At 41.1% G+C, this 22180-nt stretch overlaps 1 protein-coding gene across 2 annotated transcripts in view; it reads right to left on the bottom strand.

Annotated features, from left to right (window-relative positions):
• KIF26A (kinesin family member 26A) overlaps positions 1-22180 on the bottom strand; it is a 108549-nt gene that overhangs the window by 38534 nt on the left and 47835 nt on the right. For both annotated transcript variants that reach the window (XM_062628078.1, XM_062628079.1), the window contains exon 4: positions 19665-19831. In XM_062628078.1, coding sequence (XP_062484062.1) covers positions 19665-19831 — 167 coding nt within the window. The remainder of the gene's footprint in view (positions 1-19664; positions 19832-22180) is intronic.

Here is a 22180-nt window from a genome sequence, read left to right as displayed (position 1 = left end):
ACCATTTTAAAAAGCAGACCTAAGATACCAAATCCATTACTAGTTCTCTCAACTTCCTCACCAAGACAGAACAACTTTCAATATGACTCACTTCCAACAATACTCACGCACTTTCTGCATCTCCACTGTTCGAAGGACAGTGCCATATGCTAACTAAAGCAATTAAGACTACAGTGCTGATAAATCCTCTTCCTATGAGTCTGGAGTACCACGATTTTACTAAGAAATTTGGCAAGGAATTACTGATGTCCATACAAGATAACAAGAAACTGAAAAGAGAGGAACTGGAGTAGCTGTTGTAGAAAATAATCAGTGCTTTGGTGGGCAACAGGCCAACCGCACTAATAATGATGTGTGTGGTTCACATTTAAAAAGCATCCCTTCTCAGGTAGCAGTACACAAAGCTTAATTACAGTCTCTCTGTGTTTGAATGCAAGAATTACTTTGCCCAACATTAAAACGAGGTTGTTTCTAGAGTTGGAACATCATAGACATCTTGTACAGCAGTATCAAACAGCTTATTGGGTTTGGATTTGTTTGTTGGTTTGATTTTTTTTTTTCCTAAAAGGGAAAATTTAATGAACTTAATGGAAAGAACAGGACAATTTAGGCAAACCAAAACATCACTGTTGAACTGTTGTCTCTAAATATGAATTCAAGTAATTGTCATCCTCAACCCCTATAAAAAGCACAGTCAGTTCTTTATTATAAAATCCAGCTGAGCAGAAGCCTTCATACATTTTGCTTGGGCTCCTCAATCCTTATGCACTTCTTGCAGCACCAACAGTATATTTTGGAGGCATCCCAGCCAAGTATTCATCAGGCCAAAACACAGGCCAAGCTGTTTTGGACAGGGGCCCAATTAAATTAAACAAAATCCAACTTCACTGAACTCCTTACTTCAGAGTAAAATTCATGTCCTTAAAGGAAGCCATTTCTGAGACACTCCAGAGAGCTGAATTTTCTACAGTCCTTATCCATCAACCCATTACTGAATTTACAGCTAAGTTTCTAGTTCTCTTTTTTTTCTTCAGCATACCTGAGCATAATCAGGGGGAATTTGTGCCACGAAGACAGAAGGCAGAGCTGTTATAAACTGGGCCCTTTTTGCCTAGCATCAGAAAGACAAAAGTCAGGCTTCCACCATATCACTTTCTGTAGGAGCCTAACTGGGTGCCATGACTATTTCCTGATTTGCTTCTTTTTCTCAAATTTAATCTTGCACAGGAAGCCTTCACATCCACCTTCAGCACCACAGTATGCTGTCTGACCCTCTCCAATATCAACTTCTGTTTCCTCACAGGGAAAAAACTATGACCTGCAGAGAATACTGTGCAAACTTAAGTGTTACGGTCATTTGTTTTTCTGGGCATTTTCCAAGCATTTTGTCATAGCTTTGACACAGATGTACGCTTTCCACCTGCCTTTGTTTTCCCCATTCAACCTCCACCACTTTTCTAGAGCAATTTTCCACAGCACTTTTCCACAATACGTTCTTGCAAGGGAAAATAAGCAACACACACTTATGCCTCACTTCCCATTAAAGCATAAGACACACTGATGTATATTATTTTTACCTCCGGCTGTGATATGTACTGTCTGCATTTTGCCTAACTCTTTCCATCGTTAATAGAATATGTCTTTTAAGATGCTCTGGAGAGTTCTTTTCTCATAGCTAGGTGTCACAGTGGAAACTAAAACTAATAAATGGCACATGCAGAGGCACTTAAATATCAAATGACAAAGGACAGTCTCTAACCCGTTCTTTCCCCCACACAATTTACAGATTACTAGGTTTTCTGCCATGCATGGATGAGACCAGTGAGAAAAATCATGGCCTGATCAATTACATAATGCTCAGCATCTAGGGAATAAGACCGTGCAACAGTAGCTACAAAGCCTGCCCATTAACCACACAATTTTTAATGTGAAATTCTGCCTATATAGTTAACACAATATTTCAGATATTCTGATGTACAGGAAGCTACTTCTAGCTTAGGCTCACTGCAGACATTCTACACATTATAGCTGTGAGAGTAAACAGCACAATTTAAATCCCTAAAGAACAGTGTTCCTTGTGGGCATAATTTCTCCACAAAAAAAGAACTGAATTTGAAACTTTTATAGTTATGCAAAATAAAAAAAAAATTGCTTAACACTTTGTGGAATTTATTAAGCTTTGGAAGGAAGAGTAATATAAAATATACTCTGGGATACATACTACAGATGGGTCAAACTGCAATAGCTAGAGGATTTCATTGACATGGCGGGTTTATGGACAAACCACCACAAGTTGGAAGTAGAAACTGGGAGTTCTACTCCCCATTATTAGGCTTCACTGGCAAAAATAATAAAACTTCTGCACATTCATTTCAGCATGACTCATTACATATTTACAGTTTTAGTGCTATTAGCCAGCCTTTCCTTTCCAACATCACTGTTATCATTCATACTGTGAGACTGATTAAGGTCTTCACTGAAAGGGTCAAGAAGTGTACAGCCCAAGCCTTAAATATTCTGAACTTCGGAGTTTACTCAAGGGTACAGTTACTCAAGAGTTCCATTTTGACCTTGACAGGATTCACTGGAGCAATTTTTATCCTGATTCTGAACCCTCTGCAAAGCTTGAAAAATTCTGGACAACAAGTTTATGCTGGGAATCGGTTTACTCTAAAGTAAGACCTGTTCAAACTTTCCCAGTTCCCAGCCTAACAAGGCAGCATTCCTCTGCCACATAACCAATAGCCCAAGACTTTCCCACTGCAAACCAGCTCCAAAGGAAGTAGTGGGAAAGTCACAGTCTGTCATTGTATCTGCAGTTCCAGTTATTGTTTCTTAATTACTCGTCAATACAAACAAGAAATAGACGGATGTCCTACAATACACCCTCAAGCACTCTGTCCCAAACCTTCTGCAACTCACGGAATAAACCTGGCTGACATTATTACTTTAATTACCGCTACTACTGTTTGATTTGTAGTTCTAAAATTAGAAGGATAGTACAAATGAAACAGTGCAGTTGCTACCCAAAACCCCAAGCAAACTTAAAAATAAACAAGGTATCCGTTCCCACTAGCTAGTATTCTATCTGGAAAATAAAATCTGGTTCAGAAAGAGACATTTTTAAAGAGAAAATTGGCAATGTCTATACCTGTCATGAAGGTTTGGAAAGGACTGGCACCATCTGTATTTCTACAGTAAATTTCATCCAAGGAGTCACAAAGTGTATGTTAAATTTTGAGGTTCTTACCCCTAGAACCAGCTTACTAGGTTCTTGTGATGTGTACATGTATCCACGAGGATAAAAAGACTTCTTCACATATAGCACCATTACACAAGCATAGTACCAAACCTTTATTTGCTTAGCTGTCCCAGCAATGCTGTTAAGAAGCACTACCAGAAAGAACAAACAATTAATGTTCCTTATTTGAGTGGTTCAACTTCCTCAATAAATAACTAGCTCATCTGGATCACAATGCACAGCCTCAAACAATGGCATTTTTATAATGGATGACGGTAATAAAGACTCAATAGAAAACCATTATTCTGAAACATTCCAAAATGTCAAAGCACAACTAATATTGTGTGGATATTACCAAGCCAACATTATGAAAGAAAGTACCCCCAATATTAGATTAAGTTTATGCCTTACCTCTTGCATATATCATAATCCTACAATTCAGTGTTGAATTTCAGCCTCTTTGAGTGATCTCTTAATTTTCTCTTACTATCCCTTATTAAAAACAGCATGGGAGAAACAAAAATCAGCTATACTGACATGTTAGGAACATCATCTGCTCACAGCTGATCAGAGAAGACAGGTCCAGAGGGATTTTAACAGGTTACCATAACTTTCCCAACACTCCCTGGCAGGATGAACCTCACCTAATACATTTCAATATATAATTTCTCCAACTTGTTCTTAGAAACCTCCAGTGAAAACAGTCCACAGCCTCCTGAGGCAATCAATTCCAGTGTAATTTGTCTTACCGTTAGAAAATTCACACCTCATGTCTCTAAAAAAAAAAAAAAAAAATCTATAAATCTGATTTGCTAGAATTCATGTTCCTTATTTTACCATCACCACCCCAGCAGACATGCAGAGGAGCTTATTTCCTTCTCTTGCAGCAGCTCTTACCTCTATGAAGACCACTACCACACCCCAATCTTCTCTTTTACAAATTAAAAAGTCACAGTCCTTTCAATCTTTCCCTACAGGTCAAGTTTCCTTGATTCCTGACCATCCTTGTTGCTCTCCCCCTACTCTACTTCTAAAGTATGGAATCAAGGCTTTGTGCATCAGTGAGCAATAATTGAGACTCACCTGAATTCAGGCACTGTATAGAAAGACCAGGGAAAGCCACTTTGGGATAAGATCAAAAAGACCTCTGGAAGATGACAAGTTAAAACAAACCCACAGGGTACCCCCGACATCAGAAGAGCTTCCTCATGCTGTACAGACCCAAGAGCTCAGCTACACATTATTATTTAAACAGACGAAAACAACCAAGCCCATCTTCAAGCATTCAAGTGATTCGCATACAGGAATACAAGAAAGAATTTTCACAGCTCTTCTCCATAATTTTTCCCCAGGTTTAAGATATGCTAAAGGCCAGCTCTTCACGAGTGCTGACTAACGCTCCAACCATTTTTTCTGCTCTCCCAAACCTGCAGTTTCTGAGGCTGCTGCTACAAAATTGTCATGAGTGATGTCAGCTCTATATTTGCTTTAATTTACAGATTCAAGAGACACTTCTGGCCGAAGAACACTGCTTCAGCAGCCAGGACCAGGGTTCTGGAACTGACTTTTTAATATACACATCAGAATAACAGCTAGTCACCGCAGCCTGCCACATACCATTTCCAGTTCTGTTCACTAATGATGTTAAACAAAGCAAGAGCAGATGAACATATTGCTGTGCTTCCATACTTGCTGTTTACAGTTGTACCATATGACAAACTGCTGAAAACCTGTGTAGGTTAATCTTTATGTAAGCAAGATTGTCAGCACCTAATGTAGAAATATGTCAGTTCCCAGTCTGCAAACTGCATAGCTAGCTATGAATTAAAAATATAGCTACCTGAATGCCAGCAATATTTCACCACTCTGTTTCATGAACTAACTGAGCTAAAGCAGGCTGAACCACATCAATCTAAGCACACTTAGGCAAAAAAAAAATGGGACTTATTTGCCAGCAAGCCAGAGTCGTGAGTAAAGCTTGGCAAAATAAAATTCTAGTTTCATTTGTATTCTATCAAGAAAAAGCAATAAAGACATTTTTAAAACTACAATAATGAAACATAAACAATGGTGCTAACTAGCCCTTCATTATTACAGTAATTACTTAGATAAATCATATAAAAATTTGCCCTGTAATATCAGCTCCTGATATACAGAAAGAAGCCAATATCAAAAAGACTTACTAGGCAATAAATAATTTTTGTTGCAAAAGATATTACACTCCATGCTATTCATCAAAAACAACCTGGTATGAAAAGCAAAAGCATTCTGCTCATCCAGGCTGCTCCAGGGAAGAAACAGGCATGTCTGCAAGTGGAATGGATGAGAGATAAAATACAGGACATGGCTAACAAGGTTTCATCTGAAGCACTAGATTAAGGCAAACACCAGACAGGAAAGAAAAGGACTGAAAAGGGGGACAATTCAGTATTTTCACATTTCTGATCACATACAACAGTCTGAATATAAGTTAGCATCTTTGACTATAAAGTCTCCTTTACCATAAAAGCTCCAGTTTTCAGGTTACCTTCCTTTGCCCCAACACACCACCCCCACAAACATACCTTTCTCATCACCTCCAGTTCCCTCAGTTCCACGTTAGTGTATATCTAGAAAATCCACAGAGAATTTATTCCCACTTCAGCCAGGTTTTATTTCAGATGCTTTGTCAAAGGCTTGGCACCTATACTGCCAAAAAAATAACTTCTCAGGGGGGCATTTACTTATTCCTACTGTTAGCGAGTTAAATGGTCACTGACAGCAGTAAATGATGCAGTGGAAGTCACCCAAGTACAGAATTGATATGCCCACACAATGAGTATTTTTAAACAGAGGAGGAACATACATGGTCTTCTTAAAGCCCAGCATCCCTGTGATTTAACTGACATCAGTTCTGAAACAATACCACTCAGAGATATAATAGGCTGAAATTGCAGCACCATTTAAAACAGCACTTAGCAGGAAAATGTCAGGTCCATGTCCTTCCATCACTGCAGAGATATGACTACTTCTGACCCAAAGATAGTAACTTCAAATTTCAGCAGAAATAAGCAACCCCTGAAGACCTGCTCATGACACATAATCAAAGAATATTCTGAAGCTTGCCCTCGACTCCAACAGGCTTCACTAATAACTTTTAGATTCATTTTATGCTGATTAACTTACACTAAATCATTTCCTTGCAGTAAAAACTCCATAGAGCAGTGCTTCTTAATAAGTGAGCTCCATCACTGAGGACATGAAAAGCCCAGCAAAGCAGAAAGCAACCCCAAGAGCAGCACTGATACCGAATGAGGAACTGGCTAAGCTCTTTGAAATGTCCTGCCAAAAGAAATATCTTCCATCATCAGCAGGAAGGATGAGGGAAGTTATAGAAAGCCAAAATTCACTGCTATTTCACAGAGAATTTAAAGTACCTTCAGAATAATCCTGCAGTTGATCAAACACTGCAACTATATTGCTGGTGCATTATTTTGGCTTTACATTTCATTTTTGTTATAAATGATAAAGTGGGATGTCTTACTTTGCCACAAGCACAAGCAAGCAAAGCAGTCTAGCTCAAAATAGAGACAGTGTCACTTTAAAGTCCATCTGCCCTGCAAACCACATCCTACACACCAGGAGCTGAGCGTTAGATTGCAAGTCTAACATGTATGACTTGCATGACTGCAAGTCAGCCATGAAAACTAAATATCCAATTGACTATCACTCTGATTTAACTATTTCACTTCAGTCTGCCTGTCTTAACAAAGTACTAAAATAGTCAAGTATGTTATTCGAAGAGTCTGAAAGTCACTAATAAAGTTGCAAACAGGTGCAAACTGTCAAATTACATCCCCACAGGAAAGCCACCGTTATCATTTTACCTATGGAATGCTCCATTCCCACTGCAGCAAACAGCTGAGGAGCCCCAAATAACGGAGTCAGAGCAAGCACTGGTGTTCAGGAACCAAAAAACCAGGCAGACTGGGAGGGAGGCAGAAGTGGTCCTCTTGTCAAGCTAGGAAGGGCAGAAAGAAGGGAAGAAACCAAAGGGAAAAAGAGACTGGTAGCTAGACAACAGCAAGATTTCATATATTCAAGAAAACAGAATAATCAAGTGCATTCAACTATGGATGAATGAGAAAATATAAATTTATCATATGAAAAATCCTTAAATAAAGGGAGAAAATTTAAAGTTCAGGAAAGCAGAAAATAAAAGAGAGGACAAAGAAATATCTGCACGACTCCAGTCAAGATTATCCATAAATATTTCAGGCTTTTCCCTAGTCTGAAAATCCTTTCTACTGACCACCATTTACCCCCACAAATTTATACAAACCTGGGTGTCTCTGAAGGCACAAATTCTCCCTTCTGACGTATCTGTGAGCACACCTGTTTTAATTTATTCTGGTTTGCTCTCTCTCCAGGGCATCATCAATGCCCCAGAATATAGAGCTCATCTAAGACCCAATTGCTTCAGCAGCAGTCTGCATCCAACCACCCACAGCAGCTCAAAGAGTTGCTGCATCTCTTGGGGGGGACTGCCTCTGGTGCTCCAGGACCTCCAGCATTATAATCCATCAAGGAACTCAGGGCTGACAAAAATCAGCGCTCCCCAGGGGTGGCTTCACATGATAAAGATCTTTAAGGCATGTGGTCAGCAGCAAACACTGCAAGTGTTTTGTTATGCCCAAATTCTGCTTTTGCTATGAACCTGGAGTAAAAACCTAGAACACCTTCTCTGAAATCCCCACCTCACCACAGGGTCCCAACATCACCAGATCCATTTTTTGGCCCCTCTTTCACTGTCTCCTCCTCGTATTTCCTGCCAAACTGACTGGCACCAGGCTCCCTCCTTTCTTCATTTTGCCACCCCCAGCATAGCCAAACCTACTCCAAACACAACCCATGGCCTGCATTATCCAAGTGAGGCTTCTCTGTCTGACACTTCCCTGACACTGATGCCTCACACAATCTCTCTTTGGTTCACACATGATTCCTAACGCTCTATACATGGGAGCTTTGTCTTCTAAGGCAATGACTCCTAGATGTCAAATGCTGCTCCATCTGGTCACCTCTTTCTCAACCAGTTTCCTTTGACACTCTCAAATCCTCTTCACCTTGGTTGATCATTCAGTGCCTCCCACCTCTAATTAAATAGCCCCATCCTTGATCACAGTGTTTGTCTTTGGAACATTTTTCATGCTTTCAGCATGTTCCAATTCAGCAATGCAATGTCCAAAATTCTACCTGGCTTCTCTTCTCATCTACTCCAATTTCCTTACTTCCTCCCTTTGCTGAACTACAACTTTGTGTCTCATCTCTGTTTGCCCCATCAGTCTCACAGTCATCACAGATGAGCTCTTCATAGCAGAGAGTCTGGCTGACCTATGCTGATAAAGCTCTGAGTAAATGTATGATGTAGCATTAGCCATGATATCAGTAATGATGTCCTGCTCTTAAACATGCTGTCCTGAGTCACTTCTGTTTCCAAGAACAAAGCCTACTAAATAAAGGCTTACCTTCTAATTTAACCTCCTTACAGGCTAACATGAAACAGGATATACCTAAAGCATACAGTTTTGTTTGTCCTTAATTACAGGCAGTATTATGCTGCCACAGCAACTAGGAACGCTTAAGCTGCCCCGATGATACAAGATACTGCACAATGCTGCATACCCTGCCCCGTCTCCTGTCTCCACATAGTGCTGTGCTACATGTTTACTCTCCAGGGCCAGACAGCAACCACATTCCAGCAGCCATGGCATGGCACCAGCAAGGCGAGGCAAGCCCTTCAGTGGCACCCACTTCATCTCCATTTACACATCTGCATGAGGGCTTTCTTGCTCTCTCCAGCTCCATGCAGAGAGGAAAAGGCAACTGCGAAGGCATCCCCCTTTCCAGCACCGTGCACTGGGGAGGACTCTGCAGGGACCAGACTGCTCTAGCAGAGGATGGATTCATAAAGGGGAAAAGACTAATTATATACCTGACTCTCCCTAAAACAGTTGGATGCTCCACCTCATCTGCACATCTGTAGCTTGCCCCCAAGCTGCAGATTGCTCTGCCACCTTCCTAACAGCAGCAAAGTGGCAGCAACAGGAAGTGGGACATTTAACGAAGAAGGGTTGATGCACCAGACACTGTCGAGCTGCATTAATGCCAGAAAGCCAACACTTTCCTGAAGAGCCCCACATATCCTATAATACTGCTACAGCACTGTGCAGCAGGGACAACCATGCATGGGGTTTTGGATATATCTGCCAGTGAGGCAGTCTTAATTGGGAAGTGCTGATACCTCACTATCCTAGGTAACTAATTAAAATTTAATTTTCCCACATCACCTTAATACAGGATTTCTTGGGAGTGGGTTATGCATAACAAGGAAGTTTTAATAAGCGATTCTTCTTCCCTTGACCTATCATCCACCAAGAATTTACTACGATGACTTGTAACTATAGCTAGCACTTCTGTTTCATCCTCACAGACTAGCTTAACTACCACAGGTCAGCATAAAAAGGTCTAACTCAGGATCCAGTGAGTCATGCATTTTCTTCACCTCTTGGTGAACTACTACTTATCCACAACCCAGTTATCCACTTTATCTGTCAAAGCGATTTAAATTGTGCCAGTTCTGCACAAAGCCAGGATACCAGTGCATCTCAGCAGGGTACAGGGTAAAAGTTTACAGCTATCAAATACAGAGAACTGGTGAATTACATTATAAGCTTAGCAGAAATATAATTCTTGTTTTTTAACAGGACAGAGAATGGCAGGCTGAAGTGATTTAGCCAGAAACATCTTAAACATGGCAACTTGGGAAAAAAAAAAGTTTTTTTTGTGCTTTTTTCCCCTGCATTAAATTCTGAAAGTACTGATAGTCATGGAATAATCAGGTTTAACAGGTTAGCAGTAATATATGCCTCAAGTGTTGCTAATACATCATAATCTTCTTTCACAGAATTTGCATCACTGTCAAACCAAACTACTGATTTTCCGTTGATGCCTTTAACATGTTTCTATGGTTACTTTCCAAGGTCGCATCACAGAAGCCTGAACAGCAGTTCAGAAAGACAAAAGGCAGTTTGCATCCTTCACCATATTAAATAATTTATGAAAGTTAAGGCATCCTCAAGGAAAAAAAAAATCATGAAAGAATAGGTTCTGAAGTTATTTTCTCAGCAACAGTTTGAAGCACAGTAAAATCAATACCTCTACAAAAGCCTTCAAGAACTAGACTATTTGACTAATGTTCCATAAGTTACAAAATGCTATGGAAAACATTCTAAGTTTAGATGTATATGTGTAAGCATACATGAACTGCATGAATGGACCTTAAAGCAGAATATGTACACATCTAATTTGCTGCTGTCAGCTTCATCTTTTAAATCAGGCACTAGGCGTTGTCTCAGAAAGTATTCTAAATCTAAAAAATGCAAGAATAAAACTTAAAAAAAAAAAAGTACAAATGGCAGTGACAGTCTTAACTATTTTCATCATTTTTCATTCAAAGCCACACAGATTTCATCTGTCCCCGAAACATTACAAATTTTGACTAATGAAAGCTTGTACACAAAATATCTGAATTCTCTGCCTACCATTACACTAGATCAGAGTTTATTGGAACTAATTGAAGTGTGTGAGGCTTGGAACAAAAACACATTAGTCATTTAGTGGTTGTGCTAATATTGCTATGCCTTTCCTGCAGTTTCATTAGATACAGACTGCTTCAATACCCTAATCATATGCTCAGTCACAGCACAATCAGTACAGAGTACTGACAAGCTGTCCCACCATGCCTAAAGCTGATAAGGTGTCTGCACTATGAGTAACCTCAATTATTGACTATATTTTATGGTCAATCTAATGACCGAATGCTTATCAGTGAACCATCAGGTGCCTGTAATAGGCTAGTGACCCTTAGTTTATATGTACCATTACTACTCATTAGTGAATAATTAGATTCTTTAATCCACAACTCACAGACATTAAAATATCATGACATACTGAATCTAGAAAAAGACAACTATGCTTATTTTAACTCCTAAGATGTTCAATTATGTTACTCAGAGACTGTATGTTATGTCTCGCTAAGAAAAGCTGCTTGTAAAAAGCGTGTCATGGGTAATGTTTTATATCATGTCTATATTGACAAAGCTTTATCAAACATGCAGGAATATAACAAGAGTGGAAAGATAATGGGTGTGATTAAGTTATAAAACTTAAATGGTTTTAACCAAGAAAAGACCAGCAACATTGCAAATAATTTAGAACCCTAAAAAAAAAACTACTGAGTGCATAGTGAGTGCTATATTTGGAAGACAAATTCATTTAACAAAAGCAGGTAAATGGAAGGAAAAGTAGATGCAACTATACAGCTATTCCCCTGCTTCAAAGGCAGCAGTCCCAAGAGCAACCCTCTGAGCAAACCAGTTTGAAAAGATGTGAAGACAATCTAACATCAAACAAGATTAAAATTTAAGAAGGGTTACATAATACATTTTGTCATCTGCTCAACATTGTTCAGGGTTGCTTGCTTTTATATGTATTTTTATTATATTTTCTTCTAAACAGCTTTGATTCTTTCCAGCTGTCCTGTCACCACTCAAACCTTCATAGAATGGTTTATGTTGGAAGGGGCCTTTAAAGATCATCTAGTTCCAACCCCTCTGCCATGGGCAGTGACAACTTCCACTAGACCAGGTTGCTCAAAGCCCTGTCCAACCTGGCCTTGAACACTTCCTTCCAGATTGCCCTTTGTGCAGATAGACAAGACACCTACACACTCACCAGAGCACTGTACCCCCAACCCAGCAGCACAAGCAGCATTGCCACCACTGTCAACAGCCACCAACAGGTGGAAATGGCATGTTAATGGTGATGGCTTGATTTCTCAGGTGCCTTGATTCTCCTCCCAGGGGAGTAGTAATCGTCTCTTTTGGCAGTTAGCCCATTAACATCTTTTTGAGTGTATGCCTATTCTGCTCCTCCTTGCTGCCCTTCTGCCTATTCTTGGAAATTTCCTCCCTTCCCCACGTGTCCAGGTGACAAAAAACCCAATAGTTTATTGCAGCTTTATATCACAATATGCCAATAATATACTCAGTTGCAAGCATAGCCCACAAAAGGGTCCTACACCTCTCTCACATATTTTCACTTAGTAATATAAAGTTTGTTCAGGGAAAAAGCCTAGCTGCATTCTTCTTAAATCTGAAGAATGCAAGATCAAACTTCTGCAGCATAAGGGTCAACTGGAAGCCTATTCACAGCCAACCATGCCCAAGAGCTGTGCTTTATGCTCCGGCTTTCTTATTCTGTCAGTGACCTACAGAGATGCTGCATTTTCTGCTAAACACTCTGGTCCTTCAGTAACATGAAGAAATGCCTGGCAATTGGCTTGTGTAATGCAGTCAGATGTTAATCAATGCTTTTCTTCCTTCTATGACAGATCAGAGTAAGGAAAAAAGCTTAAAACTGATTTAATTTCTTAATATGCTTCTGTATGCTGGCTCGAATACTCAGCTTTGATTTTGAATACTTAGCACTTCCATGCTAGACACTCTGCATTTCTAGGTAATGAATAAAATACTTTTTTTTTAAAGCAGAATATAATTAGGGTTGCAGAAATTAAATATGACATTCAAATGAGAAAAAGCTTTGGATGAATATGTAGATTTGGGCTGCACATATGCTTAACAAAATCAACATATTCACTGCAAAGACTAGCTTAAAGATACTCATTTTTCAGCATGGGTACCTCTTATCACCAGGTAAACATTTTGCTGCAGCTCTTAGTTATTACTTTCCAGATGAAGACATGAACTCTTTGCCTGGTCTTTTGAATTTGTGACCTTACAAACACAAAGCTATGACTCCCACTGAGGAACACACTAGAGTGAAAAACAAATCAACCAACCAAAAAAACCTGCACAGATCTCCTCCCTTCCCAGACACAAGACAGCCCACAAGCAAGAGTCAAAGGATGTTATTTCACTGAAGAGAGACTAGTTTTAATGTGAAAAGACATTTATTTGATGCCAGGAAACCATGCCACAGTCCAAAAGCTAACTGCGCTAGGACCTGTACAAACAGTTAACGCCGTTTCATGAAGAACAAGACTGGAATCCTTTACTCATATGACAAAAATCCGTACCTAGTGCTGTTGCTGCTAAGGAAATAACAGACACAGTTTCCACAAGCACCCTATGAAGGCTTTAGTAACTAACCCTGCACTCCAAGACAATGAATCTTAACATATTATTTCTATGACAAAACAGCACTTTTCCCAAGCTGAAGTTAACAACCACAATCCATTTTACAAAAGAGCTCTTGTAAAAAGACGGAGGTACTCAGGAGATTTGGTCAAAAAAGAGGGTGATGATTTGGAGAATAAATAAATAAATAAATGTGTGTGTCATTATCAAGGTATTAATTGTGTTTATTCCAGTAGAGAACAAGGAAGAAAATGCACCAGGCTCTGTGCTTTAACAGTAACACACTGGCCCTACTATGAAATTCAGTATTTAAGGGGCTGAGGAGAGAAACACAGTAAGGAATGAATCAGCAAATACAATGAATAGGGACAAGACATAACAGCAGTGCCACGTCTCCTCTCTTATCTCTAGGTGCTGAGAGAGGGTTAACTGAACGGACAGATGAAGGACAGAACTGGATGCTTCGCCAAAGGATTCAAGCAGGGATGACCTTCTTCCTCAACATGCTTGAGGATGGATGATGCAAAGAGAAAAAGAAGAGATGGGGCTGGAAAGGCTGAAGCAAAGAAGCGTGATATCTCATAGTACTGAACAAACTGTTGATATACCAATACTTGTGGCCCTTGGAGAAGTCACTTTCACCTTCATTTCTGCCAGCATCTGTCTCTAATTCATCCTTGAAGATTTCCCCCCTTCCCTCCCACTGAGGACTGCATGGTTTACGGGCAGGAGAGAGCATGGAAACTTGGATTCGTAAGGCCTCAACAGCATGGGGAGTAAGAACAGAAAGAGGAGCAGTGGGAGACGTAGCCTCTCCTGAGGTAAAAATGCCAAATGGTGGTATAGCAGCCTGGACAGGACTATGCAATAGTACCCGCCTGAGGCTCAACATACTTATAACTGACAGGGATCAATAATGGATCTACCTTACCCAAGACTGAGATTTTCTGCATTTCAGCTTGTGTTTTTAATCACAGTTGTAACTCAACTTGTTTCTTGAATGCTTGCTTTTAAATTTTAAAATTCTTAGCTGGGCTCTGGAATACTGAGAAATTAATGCTGAAATACATTAATCAGCAGTGTGATGAAAGATCCCGAAAATGCTACACAGCTAATTTAGGTAACCAATAACTGTTAAAGGAAGACTTTATTTCTCACTTAAGTCTCTGTGACAACAACCACAAAAAAAAAAAAAAAAACTAACCAACCCTGTTCTTTGGTTGAAAAACTGAGGAGAATCGATTTTGCACAAAGGAAATATGGATACGGAATAAGCAATGTACTAATGGGTTTTAAAATGTTTTTAGATAGCACATAGCTTCTAAAGCTATAAAACTTTGATTCACTCAAGGCAAAGACAGATTCATGATAAGGGCCTGATCCAATGCACAATGATGTCATTCATGGTCTTGCTGCTGACTGCAAGAATCTTTGAATCAAGCCAGCAACAATTACATTACAACAAAGCAAAAACTGAGTTTTGCTGATCAGTGAGACAGAAGCATCACTGGGAGAGAAGATTTTGGGGGTTATTTCAGATTATTATTGGTGATACATATGGGCGCTAGGGATATAGATAGTAGTACCCTGGGAAACATAAGGACTACAGAGCCCTGGGGGAGGTGGTTAGGGGCTCTGGAGCTCAGATAGCCTTTTCGTCAATTGTCCAGGATACAGGGAAGGACCTAAAAAAAGCTAGGATGATCAGCCAGGTCAATAAATGGTTAAAAGGGTGGTGTCATAGTCAGGGGTTTGGGTGTCTTGAACATGGGACCCAAGTTTGTAGGCCAGGTCTAGTGGGGGCTGGTGGAGCTGGTCTGATGATAAAGAAGAGAAAGAGCAGTTTTGGTAGGAGGCTTGCCAGACTGGTCAAGGAGGCTTTAAACCAGATGTGTTGGGGGAGGGGGGCATCATTCCATCCCAACACACCCAGTCAGTTGCCAGAACCTATAATAAATGCTTGGAGCAATGTAGAGATATCCCAGCTGCTCCAGCCAATGAGCCGGCTTCATTTGGAGCTCAGCTCAGATGCCTCCATACAAACGCCCATAGTATGGGGAACAAACAAGAGGAATTAGAGATGTGTGCATGTCGACAGGGGTATGATATAATAGGCATCACAGAAACATGGTGGGATGGCTCCTATGACTGGAGTGTTGGAATGGAAGGTTACAGGCTCTTTAGAAAAGACAGGCCTGGCCCACAGGGATGGGGAGTTGCCCTTTATGTTAGGGATAGGCTGGAGAGTATGGAACTCTGTCTGGGGACAGGTGAGCAGTTAACAGAGAGTTTGTGGGTCAGGGTTAAAGGGAGAACAGCGATGGGAGACATTACTGTGGGGATCTGTTACAGACCGACTGGTCAAGGAGAACCTGCGGATGAAGCACTCCATAGACAGATAGGAAAAGCCTCACGCTCACAGGCCCTTGTTCTCATGGGGGACTTCAATCACTCTGACATCTGTTGGAGGGATGGGACGGCCCGGCACAAACAATCCAGGAGGTTCCTCGATTGTGTGGAAGACAACTTCCTTCTGCAAGTAATAGAGGAGCCGACAAGGAGAGGTGCCATGCTTGACCTCGTGCTCACCAACAGGGAAGGGCTCATTGGAAATGTGACGCTCCAGGGCAGCCTTGGATGCAGCGATCATGAGATGGTTGAATTTGAGTTCCTCAGGACAGTGAGAGGAGCGTGCAGCAAGCTCACTGCCCTGGACTTCAAGAGAGCAGACTTTGGCCTCTTTAGGAACCTGCTTAGTAAGGTTCCATGGGATACAGCCCTAGAGGGCAGAGATGCCCAAGACTGTTGGTTGATATTCAAGGATCACCTGCTACAAGCTCAGGAGTGTTGCATCCCAGCTAGAAGGAAGTGCAGCAGGAGGGCCAGGAGACCTCCTTGGATGGATAAGGAGCTGCTGAGGAAAATTCAGTTGAAAAAAGAGGCTTACAAAAAGTGGAAGCAAGGACAGGTGGCATGGGAAGAATATAGGGATGTTGCTCAGGAAGCTAGGGACCAGGTTAGGAAAGCTAAGGCCCAGTTAGAATTAAACTTAGCTAGAGGTATTAAAGATAACAGGAAGGGATTCTATAGGTATGTAGCAAATAAAAAACAGAGTAGGGAGAATGTAGGCCCCTCAGGAAGCTCTCAGAAGAACTGGCTACACAGGATTTGGAGAAGGCTGAGGTTCTGAATGAATTCTTTGCTTTGGTCTTCACTGGCAAAGCCTCTGACTGCACCACCCAAGTCTTGAAAGGCAGATTCAGGGACTGTGAGAATGAAGACCCTAGGCCTACTGTAGGAGAGGATCTGGTTCGAGACCATCTTAAAAATCTGAACATGCACAAGTCCATGGGACCTGATGAAATCCATCCTCAGGTCCTGAAGGAGCTGGTGAATGAAGTTGCGAAGCCGCTGGCCATCATATTTGAGAAATCATGGCAGTCAGGTGAAGTTCCCGATGACTGGAAAAAGGGAAATATAACCCCCATTTTCAAGAAGGGGAAAATGGATGACCCGGGGAATTACAGAGCAGTCAGTCTCACCTCTGTGCCTGGCAAAATCTTGGAGCACATTCTCCTGGAAGGCATGCTAAGGCACATGAAAATCAACAAGGTGCTTGGTGACAGCCAGCATGGCTTCACTAAGGGCAAATCCTGCCTGACCAATTTGGTGGCCTTCTATGATGGGGCTACAGAGCTAATGGACAGGGGTAGAGCAGTTGATGTCATCTACCTGGACTTGTGCAAAGAGTTCAACACTGTCCCACATGAAATCCTTGTCTCTATATTGGAGAGACATCAGTTTGACGGATGGACCACTCGGTGGATAAAGAACTGGCTGGATGGCCGCACACAAAGAGTTGTGGTCAATGGCTCAATGTCCAGCTGGAGACCAGTAACAAGTGGTGTCCCTCAGGGATCGGTGTTGGGACTGGTCTTGTTCAACATCTTTGTCGCTGACATGGACAGTGGGATTGAGTGCGCCCTCAGCAAGTTTGCCGATGACTCCAAGCTGTGTGGTTCGGTTGATACGCTGGAGGGAAGGAATGCCATCCAGAGGGACCTCAACACGCTTGTGAGGTGGGCTGATGCCAACCTCATGAGGTTTAACCATGCTAAGTGCAAGGTCCTACACCTGGGTCAGAGCAATCCCAGGCACAGCTACAGGTTGGGCAGAGAAGAGATTCAGAGCAGCCCTGTGGAGAAGGACTTGGGGGTGTTGGTCGATGAGAAAATGAACACGGGCCGGCAGTGTGCGCTTGCAGCCCAGAAAGCCAACCGTATCCTGGGCTGCATCAAAAGGAGCATGACCAGCAGGTTGAAGGAAGTGATTCTGCCCCTCTACTCTGCTGTCATGAGACCTCACCTGGAGTACTGTGTGCAGTTCTGGTGTCCTCAACATAAAAAGGACATAGAACTGTTGGAACAAGTCCAGAGGAGGGCCACGAGGATGATCAGGGGACTGGAGCACCTCCCATATGAAGACAGGCTGAGAAAGTTGGGGCTGTTCAGCCTGGAGAAGAGAAGGCTGCGTGGAGACCTCATAGCAGCCTTCCAGTATCTGAAGGGGGCCTATAGGGATGCTGGAGAGGGACTCTTCATTAGGCATCGTAGTGATAGGACAAGGGGTAACGGGTTAAAACTTAAACAAGGGAAGTTTAGGTTGGATATAAGAAGGAAATTCTTTCCTGTTAGGGTGGTGAGGCACTGGAATGGGTTGCCCAGGGAGGTTGTGAATGCTCCATCCCTGGCAGTGCTCAAGACCAGGCTGGACGAGGCCTTGGGTGAGATGGTTTAGTGGGAGGTGTCCCTTCCCATGGCAGGGGGGTTGGAACTTGATGATCTTAAGGTCCTTTCCAACCCTAATTATTCTATGATTCTGTTCTATGATTCTATGATTATTTGGCACTGATTTCTTTCTCTCTCTTCCGAAGACAGCATTTTATTTTCTGGATTCCCCAGTGAAAGTCAGTCTTTATGAAATACAGATTCACACTAAAATAAATCCAAGATTTAGATTAAGCTAAATCACACTGTTCATACCCACAGTATGAAATACTGTAATGAAAGCTGCAATTCTGTTCAATCTAGATACTTTAGAGAGGATTAATCTGTCCTTATTTAGGTAACTAAATAAGAGAGATGCCTGAGCTTTTCCCCTTAAACTTTCCTCTTCTGCTCCCACTGATTTCAGATACCTATCTTAAAATGAAACAAATCACTCTCTGAAGGCAACCATTTCTCTGTGCTATCTTTAAACCTGCAGCACTTAGCAGAGACACAAAACACTAACTTAGACACACCAGTCCTGGGGCAGTCATTTCCCAACCTCCTGCATACAGACAGACTGTGGTATGTAGGCATATAATGCTTAAGACTCATTGTACAATGTTCTTCTAAAAAACAGAACTTGAGAAATTAAGCTCCTTCTGAGGTCAGCTTGTAACTTTATTTAATCATGCAAAGTATATTAAAGATAAAGGAAACAATACAATTACCATTGTGTAAGCACTCTGTGCACAAATTTGACTTTAATTCCATTCATAGATGTAAGTTTTTCAATATCATCTCAAAACATATTCAGTTCTGAATTAAAAAAAGGAGTTTGGAATGAAAGTACAAAGCCCTGATTTTTGTTGTTTTAAATACCATCTGCTTGACAGCTTATTGCATTTAATCAACATTGCTAATTACAACAAACATTTCACAAACAAAACTAACATCATTTATGTTATAAGACCCTGGAATGGAAAATAAAAAGAATTTGTTCTGGGCTACTGCTAAAAAGTATGTCTTAACCTGCTACCAACTACGGAAAAAAATTATTTGCACAACATAGGCCATGCTACTGAATAAGACTAACTTTTTTAGTTAGATATGAGTGAAAAAAACTCGTTATTTCAGCTTCTGCTCTGAGGAGACCTACAGAATAACAGACTTGCTACAGTGGAAATATCTATTAAGGACTAGACAAAGACCAACGCATGTTTTCTTGAGTTTTGGTCAACAGAGGTTCCTGCTCAGGTGTCCAGACAGAAATGGGGTGTCACCATCACATCTCTGCTCCCCAGGGGCAGTGGAAAGCCACAGTTAGAACTAGGTGACAAACTCCACCTCTCAACAACCAGCACCACGTGCACTTTCTACCCATGGCAAAGATTCAACATCATTTCACAAACATTTAAAGACCTGTGAGCAGTTACAGAAAGTAGGAAGGTGAAAAACTACCTTATGAAAAACGATGCTGCAGCTGAAGTACCTGCTGAGACCCCAGCTGGAGCAACCATGCTCTGTGAGGCTGCTGAGCCACCTGCTCCTGCGGCATCAGAGTTGTGCTGCCCTGAGCTGATCTGAACATTGGGACCATCTTGGCCACTTTCTGGTGCTGTTTCTGCCTGGAAAAAAAAAAAAAAAAGAATGAAAACATACATAGAGGTTAATACACTTTCTAAATGGCCATGAGAGAGAGAAACCTCATGCAGCACTTCCAAAGGGCATCTTTGCAAAGATGAAGGCAAAGATTAGTGGCAGCTGAGGAGTATTGCATTTGGACAAGTGTGCACAGGTCCTCCTACAGAGAAGGTAAAAACCATGACCACAGCAGATGAGCAGGAAAACACACAGACCATTTGTGATGGATAATGCACAAATAAACAGTTTGACAGGCATGAAGAAATGGAAAATGATAAGCAGAACCGTTTTGTTTTACAGTATTATTTGATGGCTGGCAGAACTGTTTATCTGTCAGGAATTATTTTTCAGTGACACATTATCTACAATATCTACCTGTTTAAGGGAAACTAACCAGTCACATTTGTAACATGTTTCCACGAGTAACCCGAAGAACTAAAAAAAAAAAAATTATTTAATTTTTTTTTTAAATATACAGCCCTACTTCTCAGTATTATTTATCTCAGCAGCACAAGTGCACAGAAATTTTTTCTCCTGTAAATTGTTCCAGTGGAAGAATAGGAGTGACTGGAGAAGCATCTTCTCCAGCATAATGCATTTGTGGTATCTATGGCAAAGTTGTGGGAGGGTAGGGGAGAGCAAAGGGCAATTGTTTTGGGATTTTGCCAAAATATCAGACACCTATATTATGAAATTGTGTCATGTTGGTATCTTCATGTTTAGGTCACCAACTCTTCAAGCACTAGGTTCAATTAAGCCCCATCAGTCACATGCTCATTGACAGTGCTGGGAAGGCCTCCTTTTTGGAAGAACCTGCTCTATGTCTAGGAGTTCTGAAGATTTAATTAAAGGCAACACCACAATAAATATTTGTCAAAAGAGTTGATTGCTTTGCTTTATGTATGATAATATATGATGTTTCTGTCATCTGAAATACTACTTTGACATTTCCAACTAATTAGCTAAAATAAATTCCAGAAAAGGAGACAGCCTTGTAGTGAAGCACAAACACAATTAAGTACTTCCTGGGATGCCACCAAATTTTAAAGTTTGTGCTGCCGTAGATCATGTTTTACAACTGCAGATACACAGACATGGTAATAGGGCCTTCCCAGTTACATACACACCCTCAATTTTCTCATACACTGACAACCCTGAGTTTTTCTCATGAGAACTGAGACAACCCAGCTATTAGGTACCAAGTAAAATTTAACTCTGCCAACCAAGTACTGCTCAACTGGTGCATGAAAAGCTGTCTGGAGTTTCATGCGGACTCATTGCCATAGGTTGAGTGCTGAATTCCCAGTTCCCAGCAAAGTCAACAAGAAAAAAGTGCTCCCAGCTCTTTTGGAGGTCTGCTCTTTAAAGGTTAATAGTATTATCAGTACTATGGACTGGCTGACATGCTCTACCATAGACTACTACACAAAAAAGTACTTTTATAGAGCTGACCTAAGAGATCTGAGGCTGAGAGACAGAAGAATATTCACACAGATTAACTTAATCCTAGCAAAACTACCCATGCTAGAAGCCTAACTGGAAACTTAAAATAACCCTCTGCAAAACCCTTCACTTTGTAATACAGATGTCTCATGAGATCAGATTTCTTAGTGATACAGAGAGAAGGGCAGAAACCAAGCACTGCTAGAGATCAAGACTGGGACAAAGAAATGGTATGGCATGAAGAGATGCTTAAAAAAGGCTGGTTTGTCTGTCCCATCCACAATTTACTGGCAATGACAGCCAGGAACAGAGATGTTTAGACAAGGATCAGATCTGCTCATGTGGTTAACTGCTTAAAACTAAGTGACAGAGGAATGAGGACCTTGAGGCAGTCAATAAGGCAGATACTTGATCATTAATGAACTGAAGCAACAAATGTGTGGTCTTGACCTATACCAGTCACAGAAAGTATATGGCATGGCAGAAAACATGTACACGGAGGGAAATTCCATGTGACGGCTGAACTTCTGAGTTACACAAACTGACACAAAGTGTTAATAATAAATAGAGCTTACTATGAACTAAGCAATTTAAAGAATAAGAAATCTACATCAGACCCTTTGAAGGCAATGTGTGGGGTTCACAAACTGGTACATCATAGGGATGCCATACAGAGTGGCCAGTGGCATGATGACCAGCAAGAAAAGGAAACCCACCCAGCAATCTAATCTGCCAGGCTAACATGAGTGTCTGAATACTCCCCTATATTCTGCCACAAAGACAATCACAACCCTCTCATGTGAGCTGCTGTCTCAGATTAAAAATTATAGGCTTAAGATGAATTGTCATGACATTTTTCCATTCACTTTCAATGGGTGCTATGACAGACA

This window comes from Pezoporus occidentalis, unplaced genomic scaffold (genome assembly GCF_034315485.1).
Source record: "Pezoporus occidentalis ecotype Australia unplaced genomic scaffold, CSIRO_AGI_Poc_V1 ctg31, whole genome shotgun sequence".
Taxonomy (NCBI): domain Eukaryota; kingdom Metazoa; phylum Chordata; class Aves; order Psittaciformes; family Psittacidae; genus Pezoporus; species Pezoporus occidentalis.
This window is presented reverse-complemented; position numbering and strand designations above follow the sequence as displayed.